The 15,740-nt window shown below is 32.4% G+C and overlaps 1 protein-coding gene across 2 annotated transcripts; it reads right to left on the reverse strand.

Annotated features, from left to right (window-relative positions):
* Positions 1-2,558: 2,558 nt before the first annotated feature.
* LOC144573275 (kinesin-like protein KIN-5A) lies at positions 2,559-11,921 on the reverse strand. 2 transcript variants are annotated; one of them, XM_078323014.1, is made up of 23 exons: positions 11,768-11,921; positions 11,000-11,180; positions 10,783-10,912; positions 10,210-10,371; positions 9,293-9,772; positions 8,753-8,850; positions 8,510-8,666; positions 8,357-8,426; positions 8,179-8,255; positions 8,021-8,074; positions 7,829-7,909; positions 7,631-7,742; positions 7,257-7,343; positions 6,648-6,823; positions 5,929-6,090; positions 5,433-5,540; positions 5,120-5,278; positions 4,939-5,022; positions 4,509-4,714; positions 4,206-4,307; positions 3,661-3,770; positions 3,201-3,352; positions 2,559-3,113 (listed from the first exon to the last, which is right to left on the reverse strand). In XM_078323014.1, exons 2-23 carry the CDS (start codon positions 11,164-11,166, stop codon positions 2,880-2,882), a joined length of 3,168 nt encoding a protein of 1,055 aa, XP_078179140.1. In that variant the 5' UTR covers positions 11,167-11,180; positions 11,768-11,921; the 3' UTR covers positions 2,559-2,879. The 2 variants fall into 2 exon arrangements, with proteins under 2 accessions (XP_078179140.1, XP_078179141.1); XM_078323015.1 differs by having other exon boundaries at positions 11,000-11,151; positions 11,768-11,883.
* Between the last annotated feature and the right edge of the window lie 3,819 nt (positions 11,922-15,740).

Below are 15,740 nucleotides of genomic sequence, written 5' to 3' on the forward strand. Positions count from 1 at the left end.
GTTTTTGTGGCTAAATCAAATATTGGTTCTCTTACACCAATTTATTTGAAAAATATTGTAATTGTCAACGGTAGTTTTGATCTTCCAAATTTGTTTCTTAAACCTCTTAAAAAAATACATGACCATTGCATACTTAAATATTATAATAACGCACTTCGTATATCTTTATTTTTTAAAAAGTTGACCAAAAAAATAAGAGGAAATTATTTTGGGGATGGAAGATTGGAGCTACGTATAATATGTCAAAAACAATAATTTCAAAATGTTCAAATATAAAATAGACATTAGATATGTCCCTTTCCGGTGCTATTATGGTGATGGGTAAAGATTTTATGGCACGTGATTTCGATTGTCTGATTCCGATCCAACATTGACAATCTGACGTGACTTTAAAACAGAAATTTATTTCGGATATAAATCTGCTGTTATTTCAAAGGTATGACAGGACCATGTTATTTTGTTATAACCATTTAAAGTTTTTCAAGCGCGAATCTCAAGAGAATTTTTTGTGTCTGAATCTCGATAATCAACGGTTGAGATCGGAATAACATAATCCTGTTATTCCTTTGGAATAACAACATATTTATTCTCATTTATTTCAGATCACATATTATGACAGCGGACCAGCGGAGTGAATGCGAGTTCGATACTCTGCCACTCGGGAGTGGGAGCCGTTTAATTGGACATAGTTCAAAGTTGATTCTATATCTGATTGATGATTGATATTATTCACTTCGCATTAAGATTTGTGTGTATTCTAATACAATTTAGATTATATTTAGCCTTTCATTTAAAAAAAGAAAAAAATTCCGTGTGCACTTAGTATACAGAAATTCTGAAACTATTTATGTGAACTGAACATTTCTGATCGGACATCAACTTTTTATCCAATATCTTCGGACATTTGTTTCTTAATACATGTGCACTTGAATTACATAAATATCACGCATAAATATTAAAGAAGTGCACACCACACACGGATCATAAACTGGTCGGACAGTTTCGAGTGTGCACCGAACCGATTTGAATCCGATAATATATGGAGATATTATTTTTTTGAGAAAATATATAAAGACATTACAATATTACATCCGAAGCGGACTCCTGTTCTAAGGAACTTGTAGATAGATTTGGAAATTATGGAAGCAATCGGTGTAAGTAAAAGAAATAGCACTATACATCAGAGAAAGATGCTTCTTATATGCTTCTGTTATATATTATTTTTCATGTAAGAATATTTTATTTACAATGAAATATCAGCCTGCGCCTTTTGACTGAGTTGCGCTGGTTGAGCCTAAATTGCGCTGCCGATAGTGAATTTGGTTGTGTTTGTACAGTACAACTAAAGAATCATGCATGCATAGGTGCACTAGCCTGTTCTCTTATAACATTAATTTAATTGTTAACCAATTATTGAACTAATACCAAAGAACAATATACAACTTTGATGTATTGTAAACATCAAAGTTATGCGATGACCACGTAATGAAAATGAACTAATTAATCTATACAACTCCAGCTAATTCATTAGTTAGTAAAACTTACACGTGATGACCACTTAAAATAAATATGAAGAAACGATGCAAGCATATGAACAAATTTATGCATCACCCTGAGAAATCATCTGCCATTCAGTACAATTGCAGAGCAGTTGTCAATATATCAGTTTAAATTATTTGTTATTTCGATCCCTGAGTTTATTTTTTCAGACCAGCATTAACTACAGCTATAATTATAAATTTCAAATTACTGCACATGTATAAATTAGAGAATTGTTCTCAATGAGATTGCTTCAGTAAATTGGTACTACTTTTTATGTCATTTCAGCCTATATAACACAAACTTCAAAACTCATCGAATCGACTTTAAACGGTAAATCCAAACTGTTCAAACTGATTTACTTCATTAGTTGTGCGTTTACATGCAAAATTTATAATTTTTCGAATTTATTTAGTATTAAGTCAAGCGGTCAAACGCACAAGTTTTTAGTTAATTTTAATACATTCATTTTTTAACATTTTTACCTCTTGATTTGATACTAAAAAATTTACATTTAAACACATCACTTATAAAGTAAATCAGTTTGAATTAGTCATTTGAAGTCTATTCAATCAATTTTGAAGTTAGTGGCATATATACTTATGTTATACTAGTCGGACTCCTTACGTATAAGATATGTCGCACCATACATAGATGAGACTATCTATTGTCAGAGAAAATTCAAATAAAAAGATGAACGGGGTTGTGTAATTTTTTGGTATTTAGTTAGGTATTGCGATCTACCATCTAATAGCATTATTAATTCTCAAAGCTAGCAGCTTCCTCAGCAAACTAACGATGTCCCTTGTTTTAAATGCTCTAACGGTTTGATGTTAATATTTTCACATTATATATATTTTTAAATGGATAAACTACATGCAAGTTGTATGCATTTTTTTTTACTGATTCTTCATTTTTTATGAGGTCGAACATCTCACATTGAGGTGTAATGTATAAGCCTCAGACATTGCTAAGTTCTACTGATAAGAATATTAAAACAAGTACCAAGTTTTAAATTCAAATTCAAGCACAGATAATAGCTCAAGATCTTCTGTAATACCGCATAAGGTTCTCTCATACAATTAACAAAACCCAATTCTTCACAAGATCAAGCTAGGCAAGCTGTGCTAAAAACAATAATAATAATAATAATAATAATAATAATAATAATTAATAACATAATGACTATAATACCCACAAAACAAATATAAATGAAGAAAATAACTATAAACAACCTTACAAATCACTAAAGACTAAACTGCCCGCATCTCTCCTGTACATTCTCTGTATCATAATAAGTTGATATATAACCTCAGAATATATAATGCTCAACCTCCACTTCAATTTTTTGCTGTAAGTGGAACCCGTGGATCCCTCGTAGGTTGTGAAGGCGACTCATACGAACCCCCTGAAGGATGCTTTACATCACCATTGACTTGTTTGTACGTCAACTTCCCTTCCCAAAACGAATTTAACAACTCTTCAAAATCAGGGGTTCTCAATTCCTCTATGTACTCTACACTAGGCAAGTTGATTTCCCGTTTTCTTGGTGTAGAACAAGATGGCTCGTCCAACTAGTACATGTAATGTAAAAAACATAAATTAGAAAATTTTCCTTCTTTCCCACAAAAATTGTATACAAAATTAGAAAACGTGTGTACCAGATAATCCTCGTCAAGGCACTTGCTGGTATTTTCAGTAATCTCGACGACCTTAACATAGTGGCCACTTCTCAATTCCATTATGCCATCATGGCATGGCTCCAGAATTGCATTCATGTTTTGACAGGCATCATGATCTAGTTTTAGTGAACCTGGCAAAAATTTTAAGAGTTATTATTATCCACCTTCCTGTGGTGTAGATTTCTAATTTTAGTAAATCAAGAAATTACACAAGATGGTGTACTTTATGTCCCTAAGCATTTCAATTTTGAAATGAGCATATTTGGAATAAATGAAAAGCCAACAACTTTTCCTTTTTAAATAAAATTGACTGGAGACCTCGAACCCTTGATCGAAGGTTTAGTGACTAACTGACTATAGAAGTAAAATTGATGACACTTGATCATTTGCATCATATACTCTTAAGAAAACTAGTCAGAAAGAAAGAAAAAGTTCTTACTATCAATGGAAGAAAGGAGCTCATCATTTGCTAAATCAACATCCTGAAGAGTTCTTGTAGCAGCTGAAGAAAACTGAGTACGTACCAATTGATTTGCCTCCATCCCCCTCCTTTAAGTCATAAAACATTGTGGTTAGTTCACATTAATACGTAAACATCAACGTGTATTATTTTTTCATTTATCCATATTTTCAGGAACCTCACGATACATGGCAAGTACAGAAGATGTTTGACAATCAAATTTAAGCACTAACTGGAGAAGTACAGGATCATGCTGTCCAGAATTATAGAACCTAAGATAATATCATTATAATTGGGCAATGACTAATGAACACTTTTGTGCAAGCTGATGGGCAAGTTTGTCCGGAGAAGATGAGTATTATAAAATAGGTGTTCGACACTCCAGACAACTCTAGATGTACTTTATGCAAAAGGAGATATGAATATATTGTTTTTTTGGAGTGATATATTGTAATGACTAAAACAAATGTTAATTCTTTATGAATTATAAACTAAATGCCAGAAAAACATAATAGATAAATTACCTGACAATAGAATCGACAGAATCCACATTATCTTTCCCAAGGCTAAGTAAAGAATTGTGAGCATTTCTCCATTGCTCGGACCCCAAGCTTGTTTTTTCCTTGCTACATAATTAAAACAAAAGTAAAAAAAAAGTCAATTACAGAAATGGTCTATGAACAATCACATGCACCCATTTTATTCTCTTAAAACAACCTTTATATTTATTTGCTTCTACCATCAACATGCAGAATTTTCTTGGAAATGAAAGGTTCTCCAAATACCAGTTTAGCCATATAATTCACTCTAAGAAAATAAATGAGTACCATTCTTGGAAGCCATTATCAAGAGAGATTCGGCCAGCTTCTACAGAGGCAGTATTCTCAACATAGTTTTTCTCAGCTTCCTGCATGTAAACTTCCCACTCTTGTTTTGCAGAGGAAGTAAAGTTACGTGCAGTTGAGATTTCCTTTTGAAGATTACCAGTTCTTTCAGCTGCACCTGTCCTGAGACCATCAATTGCTGTTTGCACCTGGAAACCAGATACCAAAGACAATGATGTATCAAGTGTCAGATTGAATTAGTGATTTCTATATTATAATTCAGTACAAAAAGAAACTGAAGACAAGGATGTAACAGGAGCAGCAATAGTGATGGCGGTGGTACAAGCTACAAATGTAGTAAGCATAACAGCACTACTAATAACAAAAAATGTATTAAGGAAATAAAACGAGATAACAAAAAATTCTCATGTACCAATTGTTTTTTCCTAGCACTTGAGATTGCGAGCATCTCAGCTACTTTCTCCAGAAGTTCTCTCTCCTCATTCGCTGCACACTCCTACCCCGATGAAAATTTAAAATAAAAATTGGAAAGACAATGTCAAAACAAGTTATTTTTTAAGTCCTTGGTAATATACATTGAAAGAAAAGAGTACCTCAAATTTCTTCTCAAGCTCAAGGAGTTGGCTGTTTTGCACAGTTTGTGACTCATCCAATATACTGCTGAGGTTTGATGCATGAACATCTAATGAATCAAAGAAACTCGATGTGATACTTGAAATACCTCTTGTTGCCTCTACTGCTCTAAGATACCCCTATTGCATAGAAAAGAATGACACTATTACAAAATTTGTGCAATTGTGTCAAGAATACATTTGGATAGAAATTAATTTAACAACTGGAAAGAAATTACAATTTTCCCATGATTGAGAAAAATTACAACATGTTTGGCAAAGAAGAGCTCCTGACCTGGCGTTGCTTTTGAGCAAATTGGGAAAGCTTTTCCTCTTGTTTTGAAAGACTGCTCTGAAGCTCATTCAGTAATTGATCTGCCTCTGTTGCAATTCCCTTGAAGCACTGTAAGAACACACATATGATTCTGATTGATTAACCAATTGAAAAGATTTCACATGTACCCTGGCAAATTGTTAAAATAACATTTATACACAGTCCCTGCAGAAAAGAGGAACATCACGTCTGACCTTAAAACCTCAGAAGGATCACACATAACCCTAAAAATAAAAGATTGATATCTTATAAACCCGTTCCTTATTGGCACCAAAAAGATCCCTACTACCTCACTGTTTACCCCACATAGATGAGGAAGAAAAGGGTTTACTTTGGGCTTTTCTTAAAGAAATTAGGAAATAGGGCCATAAGCATTTCATGGTGTCATGGCAAAAAATGATTTCCTATTGGTACAAAGTACTTCATAAATTTCTGTAATAAAGAGAGAATTACTTACTGTTTCAAGAGATTCAGAATGCGACTTTACTTGAGAATTCAAATTTTCAAATGTTGATCTCGAATTCTTTTCAAGTTCACCTCCTAGATCATCTAACGACCCAATGCCTGTACCATACATTCCCTTTAGCTTAGCAACTCTTTCCTTTAGTCCTTCAGCAGCCTGATTAAAGACATATCAATGAACAGATAAGCAAATGTCAAATGAAATATATAAATGACGATGTATATCAGTACATATTTTAAAAATGTACTGGGACAAAAGTGTTGGTTCCACACACGTTGCAATTAGTATTGGATCGTACTTACCATTTGAAGTATGTTTTCCTTGAAGAACATAAATAATATCATGTGCTCTCCTACCTAATTAGAAACTCACCCACTAACATTGAAAAATTGCATTTACTTCTTTCCCGCAATTTATTGGAATGCCCAAATTGTTCTACTTTTTCTTCCTCGTTTATGTTTGAATAAAAAATCATGGATGGACATTTTTTTGGAGTAAATTAAAGATGAAATAAAACGGATACTTTTCTTGCTTTCAAGGGGTACATATAGTAATCTTAATATCTTTTCTTTAAGGAAACTTTTATATCTTAAAAAGACATAAAAGGATATTCCTTGTTTTCCATGTTAATACGACCCAATAAACATTTTGCAGGTACAGATGTTATTTCAGGCTTTGTTTAAAAGTTGAAAAGCAAAAGCAAGAGGGAATGCCTCAGATTTCGAAGAAACAAAGGATTGCATATCTGATTCCAATTCCTGAAGCTGGCTCTCCTGTTGTAAAACCGATGCAGAAACTGTGTTGTGCAATAATTCCAGTTGCTCTGTTAATTCTGACTGAAATTTCTGTACGAGGACCTTATTCCCCTCCTCTACCTTGTCTTTTCTCTCTGTTCAGAAATAATATTGGAAAGAGGAAAGTCAGAGTAGTCCTTTTGGGCTCACTATACTACACTCTTCGGTCTGGTATACATTTTGGTGCAGTGCACTTATGTGATCCATCACAATCCTTTATCTTGTCAGTTAAGCTTTGGTGGTGTTTAAATTTTCATTTGTTCCAAAAAAATAAAATCAAAAAAAGGGATGTCTACTTTTTTCTTTTAACTTTTAAAGGCCTATTGTCCCTTAAAATTTTTGTGGTACTATTCTAGTTTAGGTGTTGGACTTGACTCCTACTGTAGAAAAACTTAAAACAGAAAATTGTCATGTAATCGAAAAAGAACATAATAATTAATAGATCTTAGAAGATAGCAAGTGGTACTGGACGATAAACCATACCAGTGCATTGGTAGCAGCTGGTATGGTAAACTATGGGTCACATACCTATTTTGGAAAAGAGGCCTGAGATATCAGAAGCAGCACATTCAAGCTCAGTTCTGAGTTGGTATGCACGCTCAACAAGTGCTTTCTCTGCAGATGATAAAAGCAACTCAAATTTAGGTTCTTCAGAATTCCCATCTCTTTTTACAAACAAACATTTGTCAGAACAAAAAAAAAGTACAAGTTGGAGTTTCTGGCAAATCTGTAATTCCAAATCACTTTTAAATTTCTTACATAGACCCATATAAGACTGACTTAACTAATAGGTTTGTTGAATAGAGAATTCTCAGTTGGACCCTTCCAGTGAAATGCAAGGAAATCATGAAACATTGTAACAAAAAATTTGAAACTTCAGTAATTAAAAGCAATTTACGGACCTGATTTGAGGAGATTAGAAATCAAAAATTCCTTTTCCTTTATGGTACATTTTGCTTGCTTATATCTCTCTTCTAGGTCAAGCAGTGCATCCTTGGTATCCCCCAATTCTTTCTGAATTTTGTAATAAAAACAATTAGTTTCAAAAATATTTTATTTTTAAGGTATATATACTAGGCAACATGTCAAGCAAGGTATACCTGGGTCTTTTCAAGTTTTTCACTCAATTCTTCGCTTAATTTTTGTTGAGAATCATAGAGTTCTTGAATCCCTATCAGTTGCTGCAAAAGCTAATAAGTTAGTTCTTGTACAAAGTAAAACAATACCACAATAATTCTGGTAGGTACAATCAATATCTATCATACAAAACCTAAGATAGAGAAAAAGAGCACCTTTTCCTTTGTATCCATATCAAACTCTAGTTTCTCAATTTTCTCTGTCATGGCCTGGGGGAAAAAGGAAGTGACGTAGAAGAAAAGTCATAAGAGTTTGTCCCTAGTTATTTTTCCTCTAAAATTTCCCATATTTTATTCAGTGGTGCAATAAAAACCTTTTTCTCTGCTTCCTCTTGTAAGTATCGATCCCGTGGTATGTATATCCCGTTCTTCTCCCTTGCCGCAAATACCTCTAGAGAGAGAGAAAGAGAGGGGGAGAGAACAAACAGCGTTATTTTTTTTAAATTAGAATACACATCTAATTGCACAAATGAGAGGATTAGATGGCAAAACCTTGCTTAAGACGGTCAATTTCATAGTACAAATCTTTAATCACAGCCGATTTCATCATCTTCTGATTAATCTATAGCACCATAAGAGAGATAATATTAAACAAAGTAACATACAAAGTATTTTAGTAAAATCCAAATTGAATGAAACACTGACCTCAGGTCTGTTTTTTATATTTTTGGCACGGTGCGCATAATCAAGTGTGCTCAGAGTCTCTTCTAAACAATGAACAGATGGAGAAACAGTTGCAATAATGCAAGTCTTTGTTTTCCCTCCCAAAGAATCTCTTAGCAATCTAGTCAATTTGCTTTCTCTGAAACCATGTGAAAAAATATTAAGTAATTCAGGGACTAAATTTAAATTTTTTAAAAAATAGAACAAAAGGTAGCAAGGAGTTACCTGTAAGGGACATGGACAGAATGCTCAACAAGAGCATTGATTACACGCCCAAGTGTAAGCAAGCTTTTGTTGATCTCTCCAGCCTCTCTAGCTCTTCCCTGCAATTTTTTTATAATTTGTTTCCATTACAATATTTTTTGGCACCTTGCAATACTATTAAAGGTGAGTTTTTTTTTTTTTTTTTTTGAGGGGGGGAGTTAAGGTTTCTGTTAAATCAATCATGACTATAGATGTAGATTATGTAGTTCCTTGCACTGAGGTGCATTTAGAACGTATTTAATATGGTGTATATCAATGCTGTACTCTCAAGTAAGAAACCAGCATGAACCAGTCCTTGCCAGTAAGAACTTTGGGAAGATGTCTCTTTTCCTATCTATGCATTAATTTGAATTCTAGTATATATCTCTCTCATTTCATAAAAGAAATGGCTATTGATCATTTACTGACAAATTCTATATCGCGTAATGAAAATTACAATAGAAAAGAAAGCACAACACATATTTATACTCGACCTTCAAAAAAACATATATTTATACTCACATCTCTAGCTCCAGATCTAGAAATATTCTCCGATCCAGCAAGATCCACCAGATTAAGCTTCCCAATCTTAATCATCTCCTCTCCTTCATGTGTCAGTTCTTTTATATGAATAGTAATTGAGAAAATCGAGTGGGACCTACTGCTCTGTTTATTCAACAAAGTCTCTGCTGTCCGTCTCTTTGCCGAACCCTTATCCAATATCTTGTAAATCTCACTAGCAGAATAAACAATTTCCTCTTCTAGCCCTCTGACAAAGACGCCTCCCTTCCCATCCTCCATCAAGGCTATGGGCTTTTTTGTCTTTTCATCCGATGTCGTGAATTTCGGCTCCTCAGGGGCTAAAAGGTCAGTTATTTCTTCATTGTATAACTCAAGGAATGTTACTTTCATGCTGTATTCAGCACATTGGGCTTCTAGAATGTCAAATATTAGTCTGACAGCTCTAGGGATTACACCAGCATCGCTCGGAAAATCTCCATTCTGTAAAATATTAGTACAAAATTATAATTCTTTTTCCTCAGCATGACAAATGGAGGAAAAAGAAAACAATTTGACTTTTGAAGTTTCCATAGTGTTTATTAAGCTATGGCAGCTGTTGTGTAAAAATTTACAATCTATGAAAAAGTCAAAAACACTCTTACTTTTTAACAGAAATGTATTTCAGTAGCATTTTGCATTTTGCTATGTTATCATAGTATGGACTGATGGGCTTTTACGAGACCTTAAAGGCACATTATATGAGTAGTACAGGTACCAATTAGTCCAGATAGCTCCCAGGGGTACCCATACAAGTAACACCAGAAAGAAATAAAATGATATAGTAGGTAAGTACTGTATACAGTCCCAGCATTTCCTTAGTACTAAATTTCACAGGTTTAAAATGAAGCATATTTTTTAGTTTTATTTTTCATTTGTACCTTGATTTTTCGGCTCCCACCTCCTTCCATGGTGTAAGTTTTACCAGTACCGGTCTGGCCATATGCAAAAATGGTACAGTTATATCCTTCAAGAACCTCATTCACTATAGGTGAGATGGACTGATCAAACAAATCCTTTTGTCTTGATGCCGGCCCAAAAACCTAATTTAAAAAACTTAAAAACTGTCAGAAATTACATGGTAAGATTACAATATCTCTTAAGCTTAAACAATGTAATACTACTCAATTATTTTCAGTTTCACGAAGATAGAGAAGAATATCAATGAAAAATGAAATTGTTCTGAGACACAAATTTACAGGAAATTAGAAAAAATGAGGCTCGGTTCTAATTGCAAGGATATTGTGACAAGAGTGGGTAAATAAAGAAAAAAATTATCTTGAAAGAAACTTACACAATTAAATAATAAATAAAAGATGACTATGCCCAAAATAAAATTCTAAACATGGTATTACTTATTTTGTAGGAGATTTACAGAAAAAAAAAAAAAAAAAAAAACAGATGACTTTATGAAAGATCTAAAAGATCTGATCAAATAGAGGAATCTACATCACCTTGTCGAAATTAAACAATTTATCAATCTGCTTATTGGCAATTATTTGAACAGCTGAAACCTCACGCCTTCTTTCATTGCAAGAGATAACAACTGGCGTGTTGACCCGTGCCTCTTCTTCACTCAACGGCCTAAGTAATTGAAAAAAAAAATGAATAACAAGATAATTTAAAGAAATACAAAAGAATGCAGTTTTGAGGGAGTTGAGGTGTATTTACCTGCACCGAACAAGAACTTGAACATTGACTCCTTTCTCTTTATCATACTTTGAAGAATTTGAGTTCCCGTTTGAATCATTTGATCTAAACTCTCGATTTGATTTATCACTCGATTTCGGTGAAGGTGACATGAATGCAGATCCTCCTCTCTTCTGTGAACCGTCCATTTGTAAGTATCACTCTAGTAAAAAAGTTCAAAACATAAATGTGTATATAGAAAAATGTATATAGATCCAGCTTTAAACTTGAACCTGTGAAGCAGAAAACGAACAAAAGATAACTAAAATCTGGGGAAAACAAGGAAGGTAGAAGGATGAGTTTTGGCTAATTTGGAAGAATCTTTCTTTTTTTACTTTGTCTAGATTACGTCAGCTGGAGAAAGACAAAATGGGCAGTTGTTGAAACATCAAAACAAGATCTTTCTTTAATTTCAATACAAGCATCGAGTTCAAATCTGTAACTTCTAACAAATGAGACATAGACAGAGAAAGAAACAACGAAACAAAGAAACAAAGAGATGATGATGCACCTAAGTTAGCCTTCCAAATGGTTCAAAATTTGAAGACGATTAGGAAATAAAGAGACAAAATGGACAGCTGGTGGTTCAAGGAACATCAAAATCAAATCTTTTTCTCTGAAAAAGTATACTAAACAAGTGATTTTTAGGACCCATTACAGATCCAAGTTACCAAAATCCCACACCAAAAATCAAGATGCTGGAAAAGAGAGCAACAATGGGGCAATGTGGCGGGGGCAAGAGCGACGTACCGGGGATCCACGGCCGTAGAATGTAGATCGGACGGTTGACAGAGACCTGAAATGGAAGAGAGCTGCAGTTGAATGGGAGGAAGAAAAGAGAAGAGAAAAGGTCCCTCTCTCTTTTTCTCTCAGTCTCGTGGTCTCTTTCAATCTCCCCACTAAAATCAACTTTCAATTTTAAAAATTAATTGTGGATGTGTTTTGGTGGAAGGGTCTTAACTTAAATATAATAATTAATGAGGGGGTATTCGACAAAGCCAAATTTAATTTGCAATGGCGGTTAAAATATCAGAATTACAAACGGCCGAAAACTGACTCCGGTGTTGAAAGCTTAGAAACTAAACGTACAGGAGTTAATTTAGTCAAATATAAATAGAGATTAATTATATAAAAAAATAAGACTAAAATTGGATGCTGTAAATAGTATAATGTCATCTCTACTACGTTCTTAAAAATCTACATATAAACTTTAAATTTCAATTTAACTATCTCGATAAATTAGTTATATAATAAATTTGTACAATACTAATTTTTACTATCTTTTATGATTTAAAAAAAGGGTAAAAAATGATCTAAAATATTGATAATTTTCTTTTTATTTTTAAATTATTTTTTGTCATCTTTCATAAATCATAAAAAATAGTAAAAAAAAATTCACAAATAGTAAAAATTGGTATTCTACAAGTTCATTATATAACCAATTTATTGAGCTAATTAAATCGAAGTTTGAAGTTTATTTGATAAATTTTTGAAGCCGTAACAAAAATGACCTTATGCTATCCATAACACCCAAGAACTCAAAAAAGAATTGCTACGAATAGGAATCAATTTACAGTATCTATAGTATTTTCTTCTAAACTATATATAAAATAGCTATAAATACAAAAAATTAAGAAAAAAAAATGAGGCTAATTGACCCTCATATATTGTTATATATCTGCCTCTGGATCTAACCGTACTATTCATTTATTTTTATAAAGACTAGGAGCAAATCTAGCATGCATTAAAGTGTTAATTTATTAGATTGACTTTAAATAATAAATCTAAATTGTTGAAAACTAACTCATCTACTTCACAATTAATGTGTGTGATGCCGGTACATACAAAATTTTGAAATTCATTTAGTACATAACTAATATAAATTTGATGTTTTTAAGCTCACAAAGTCACTTGTGAAATTAACTTAAAAATTTATTGAATTGAGTTTTAATGGCGAATTCAAACAGTTGATGATGCATTTTTATGCAAAATTTATAAATTATCGAATTAATTTAGTACAAAGTTGAGAGATTAACAAAATAAGGTTTATAAATTTATTTTCAGTACATTTATTTTTCATCATTTTTTAACCGTTTGACTTTATGCTACATTAATTCAAAAATTTATCTTTCTTTCAGTATTATTTTAACTCTATTTTTTTATACAACAGTAGAGTTAAACTACTAAAATGCACACAATTCAATTCGAATTCGTATCCTCTGCATTAACTCAAACTTTGACTTAAGATTTAGACCGTTTGATTTAAATCTGTACTAATATTAAAAGGCCCCGTGCATTATATGCATAGGCCAGATTGGCCTGAATTATAATCGTACAATTCAAAAATTAACTCAAATAGTACGTTAATGCAGAAGATTCAGATTTATCTAATTTCCATAGACCAGATTCATCAACATTTGTTCTATTTAAGTTCAATTTAAATATAAATCATCCAAAATTAAATGGATGTTAGAGTTCACGAGGACTCTTATTTCAAACTAAAACATATCCTCTTATATCAATTATCACCGTTCTTAATAATAAAATATAAAACGGTAATGAAATTTGAGTGGCTTACAGGACTGAATAAAACGAGAGCATGCATGTGCTATGGTTCCCTATGAGCTATGATAGTCATATTTTTCTACTCTTAAACAACCGACTGTGTGGTTTAAATCATAGTAACAAAGTTCTCAAATGAACTCTGAATTATATACCAAAATTATTTTCTTGGTTATTCACCGAATTTACAAACAATACAAAATTTATATAAAAAAATTAATGTAAGTGTTTATTACATTACGAGGAGGGTTCAAATACCTCCATTTTTTGTGCCTTTATCATGCCTCCATTTTTAAAAATTTTAATAACTCAAAATTAAATCTTAAAATTCAAAATGAAACCATTGGATATGAACTATATCATTTTATCTATGCACATGTAAAAACTTATGACATTTCAATTTTGTTTTGATTGTCATCTTGAGCTTGTAAAAATGTATACAAATGTGGATAATTTCTAGACGTTGATTTTTCAACTTATTGATTCATATAAAAGCAAAATCAAAATGTGATAATTTTTTATGGGCACATAGAGAAAATAACATAGATCACATCTAATGGTTTTATTTTGATGTTTAAGTTTTAAACTTTGAGTTATTTAAGTTTTAAAAAATGGAAGCATGACGGAGGCACAAAAAATAAAGACATTTGAACCCTCCTCATTACATATATACTGACCAGTGTTGTCAAAAACATCTGTTTAAGCCGATTAATCGTCTGATTAGTTGTTGACAGTGATCAAACCGTCATGAATTTTCTTGAATAATCAGCCGATTATTTCCAATTATGTCTAATTATTCCCGATCATTCCCGAATAATCGTTTGACGGTACCCTGTTCGTTCGATGAGCGCATACCGTTATTTACAGCACTGATACTGACATAATATTTATTTATAAAATAACAAATTATTGTCGAACTATATATATTCATATTTATGGGGTACGAATTTCAGACATCGACCAAATATTCTGTACTCACACTATATATGGTTTACATTTAATTTGCTCAATATGTCGGTCTACTTGTCTGCGACTTGCTACAGAATGTTAATTTGTGGTGCAAATATCTGTAACTATCGTTACCTTTTGTCATTAAAATATAATCCAATAGAAATAATCCACGTCATATGTAATAGCGAATTGTAAAATAACAACGTGCGGAAGTATTTTTTGTTTTGTTGAGCCGTTAAATTTTAAGGTGAGCTAGAATCCAGTGCAATAAAGGCACCCCACTAACCAACCCTCGACATTTTAGCTTCATTATTTAAAAGAGTTACTACATTTACAAAATAACCCTCGTGAATAGTTTCTCTCAGTTTATTTTGTTTTTTCAAATGAGATTTTTTTTTTATTACACTAAATAGCTCAAATTTAATCCCACAGTGGAAAATGCTGTCAATCTCATTCCGAAAATATTTCACCACGAACGGAGGGACAGAAGTATAAATTTAGATTGAGAGACTAAAAGATAAAATTCTAACATTTTATAAAAGGAGGGGGAGGGTGTAAACGATATAAGAACTTAAAAACAATATATAGAAAGTCAATTAAATTTCATTATACAAGATTAAAAAATTTACGATCATATATAGAGGCGGCTAAGTATATCTCTGACATATATACAGTTCGTCTCTAATCACAATGACTGTTTACAAAAAAAACTACTACTTAGAAATACTATATTATTTTGTAATTAGTTGGGGAGAATTGAGAAAATACTAAACTTATTCATAAATTTTTAATCCAAGTTTTCAAAATTGTTTAACTCCCTTTTACAATTTTCAATTGGTGGGATAAAGAATGCCAGGTGTCAGCTTGGGAGGTGGCAAATCTTTAAATAAAATTGAAGGACTAAACTGTCAATATACCACAACACAAAAGGCTATCTTTATAAAAAAAAAAAAAAAAAAAATAGTTTCACTTTATCCTTTCACACAAGGATCTTTGACCATCATTATTCTCAGACTTCCAGGTGACATGCCAGATCTAGAAGCGAGTGCAATTAAGTAAAATAGAAAAAAGCTCAAATCATTACAACCAAGATCTAACCATCTAACGGGCGGGGGGGGGGGGGGGAATATATCCTCTCCAATACCTGATAAGGGAATATTTTACAATTACTAGATCTGAACCGTACTTTTTAACTTGGCACGAATCTCAA

This window comes from Carex rostrata, chromosome 21 (genome assembly GCF_964058835.1).
Source record: "Carex rostrata chromosome 21, lpCarRost1.2, whole genome shotgun sequence".
NCBI classification, from domain to species: Eukaryota; Viridiplantae; Streptophyta; class Magnoliopsida; order Poales; family Cyperaceae; genus Carex; species Carex rostrata.